Source organism: Salvia splendens, chromosome 1 (genome assembly GCF_004379255.2).
Source record: "Salvia splendens isolate huo1 chromosome 1, SspV2, whole genome shotgun sequence".
Classification (NCBI taxonomy): Eukaryota; Viridiplantae; Streptophyta; class Magnoliopsida; order Lamiales; family Lamiaceae; genus Salvia; species Salvia splendens.
In genome coordinates this window covers 41,405,793-41,408,907 of record NC_056032.1, presented here as the reverse complement: position 1 = coordinate 41,408,907, position 3,115 = coordinate 41,405,793, and the positions used below count along the sequence as shown (strand labels likewise).

Sequence of the window (3,115 nt, the reverse complement as noted above, 5' to 3'; positions counted from 1 at the left end):
TGCCTGATAGAATGATACTCTGAGTTGATAAAATGATACTTTTGACTGACTGATAAAATGATAAAATGATATATGTTAGGTTTATTGCATAGAATGATAGTTTTGCCGGATAGAATGATACTCTGAGTAGATAAAATGATACTTTTGACTGACTGATAAAATGAGCGAAATTCATAAATTAAATGAGCGAAATTTGGATATGTAAATTTTATCATGAGCGAAATGACATATTTACCCCCGCGCTTTTTTTTATGAAGTAAATCTAAGTTTGAATCTAGACCACGTGATTTTAAAAATGTGTGGTCCATATTTAGTTATAGGGTTATTACGGAAATTGTGGTTATCATTATAATGCACCCCTATATATATATATATTATAAAATTGAAGAGGCATTTTTGCTTAGTTATTTATATTATAAAAATAATTATTGAAATGTCGAATCAGGTGTCGGACATGAAGATATAATAATAGACAATAGTTGCACCTACGTCCAATCCACCAAGCTAGTCCATTGGGTTTCAGGTCTGACCCACTCAGATTGCGAGCTAATCGGGTTATAATTTTTTAATTCCAATGCTCTAAATTTAGCAGGCTATTTGGACCAGCATACGTTGCCCAAGTTAGCACTGACATACATCCCAATTTATATATTTTTTTAAGAAACTGACATACATTCCGTAGAGGTATCTTACTAATGCCCATTCACCCATATTGTACAGGCCACCGAATATATAGTACTTATATTTTTAACAATAAAATAATATAGATCACTTCATAAGTGTAACAGTATGATTTATGCGTATGGTTTCTATATATGTATCTAATAGTACTAGTAAGTATACTAGCATTATGGTTTCTTATGCTGACATTGCGATTTTGATAATTCATATTCAACAGAGAAAAAGATAAATTTATATAGTATGTACATAATGCTACTTTATTTTGAATCGCATCGAAGTATTTTTTTTCACTTTTAATTCTAGTGATGTAATATCAAATATCATGATATGCAATTACTTTCACACTAGTAAGAATACTATTCTAGGGAGAAAAATATTATTCGGATGGTGAATTATTCGGGCATTCCGCTAATTCTAACTCCAAATGTACGGATTAGTTACGGAGTTCTTAAATTAATTATAAGATCTTCTATATTTGTGATGGCATGAATAATTAATTACTTACATGAATTACAAGATTCTTACATTGCACGTTATTATTTAGCATAATGAATACTGACCCCTGCAGTTTATGGTCATAATAAACTACTCCACTAAATAATACAATCTTCAAATGGCTCCAAGTAATTATACTTCCAACTAGTGAACCTACTATTTCATAATGAATTGATTTTTGTCAATTATACTCTTCATAAATAGATGATCTCCTTTCAATTTCAAATCAGAATCACCAATTGATAAGCTTAATTGATAGCCTAGCCCTAAAATATACTGAATCTGGTTAGAACCTCCAAGTCAACTTTGTTCTAGATGAATTTGTTCATGTACTACAACAATAGCAATTGGTTAGTTTTGTTTGCCACCTAAAAACTACTCCACTTTTCATAATTACATTTCACCAATTCATAATACCAAAATACCACATTATTAATCCCAAATCGACACATAGACATTATTATTATTATTATTATTATTATTATTATTAGGAAGAAATAAATAAAATCTTGGTACTGTTTCGCCACTTACCTCCAAACCCCGCAGCCACAATTATACTCTTTTTCTTTCTCTCTCGCTCTTTAAATCTTCAAACACCTATTAGCTTCCAAACTGTCCCTCTCTCTCTCTTCTTCCTCTCTCTAAAATCGGATACAAAACAGAAAGGAAGAGAACAGAGGACTTCGTAATCTTCACCAAATCCTCGAATTCTCTTTCGCCAATGCCACAATCTGGCTGCCGAATCCTTCTCATCAAAGTTTTCCAATAAACACACACAATTTGCGCATACTTACATACATATACGCATTTCGATACATAAAATGAGGTGCAAGAAACACCCGGCCGATCAGAGCTGCAGCGTCGGCGTCTGCGCCTCCTGCCTCCGCGAACGCCTCGTCGCCGTCATCGCCGCGCAAACGCAGGCTCACGCGCTTAAACATGCGCTACAAGATTGCCGCAAATCTGACTCACAGCTGCCGCAGCCTCCGTTGTTTCCCCGCTCTGTTTCGCCCTACATTTCGCGCCGGAAATCAGAAAACGCCCCCGCTGCGGCGACGTGTCGGACTCACGGAGAGCACCACCTCTTCTACAGCACTCCCCAATTAGGGCCTCACCGCTCAATTACTGTCGAGATTAAGAAAAAATCGAGGAATCGGTTTTCCTCTATGTTTTGGGGGTTTTTCAGATCGAAGCCGGAGAGGAAACCAGATTTCGGTCTCGATCCGGTTGCCGATCCTACGGTTTCGGTCAATTCAAGCTCGGCTTCGCCAGCGTGGTTCCCTAACATCATCCGCGGCCGCCGGAAAAAGAAGGTCTCGACGTTCTTAATCGACGAATCCGCGTTCCGAACCGGCAATAATCGCGGGAGGGGGATGTCTCCGGCGAGAAACGCTGATCAATTCGACGAACATTGTGACGGCGTAACGAGCGGCTACTCCTCCGACTCGAAAGGCTGGAGGCAGACGCCGCGGAGGACGCAGACGTCGGCGCGGCGGGGGGGAGGCAGAGCGGCGTCGCACGGCAGAAGCCTATCAAGTCTGACGTTCTGCCTGAGCCCGCTCGTGCGGCCCAGCCCGAACCGCCACTGGAATCAGAAGGCAGCTCCGCCAGAGGCCGGAGACCCTAGGACGACGCCGAAGGCGCACCTCTCCACAGCGGTGTCGTTTTGCAAAAACCGCTCCCGAAAACTCGCGGATATCGGGAGATACCCAAATGGTTGACTTTTGGTGAAACTACGGTTTTACCCTCGCTGTTATTTCTTTTCCTATTTTAGATATGTTCGTTGTAATTTTTATGTACATGGTTTATCCCAATTATAGTTGAAAAGGAAAGAAATTAAGGAAAATAGAAATGTCTTCTTATCTCATCATATACACTATCATGTTAATTCTTAGCCACTAGGATAAACTTTATGAATACATGTTAGTGTGTTTGTTTA

The 3,115-nt window shown here is 39.3% G+C and overlaps 1 protein-coding gene across 1 annotated transcript; it reads left to right on the top strand.

Moving 5' to 3' along the window:
• Nucleotides 1–1,997: 1,997 nt before the first annotated feature.
• On the top strand, nucleotides 1,998–2,897 carry LOC121791208. The gene has a single exon (XM_042189257.1). The coding sequence runs from the start codon at nucleotides 1,998–2,000 to the stop codon at nucleotides 2,895–2,897; it is 900 nt and encodes a 299-aa protein (XP_042045191.1).
• The last annotated feature ends 218 nt before the right edge of the window (nucleotides 2,898–3,115 follow it).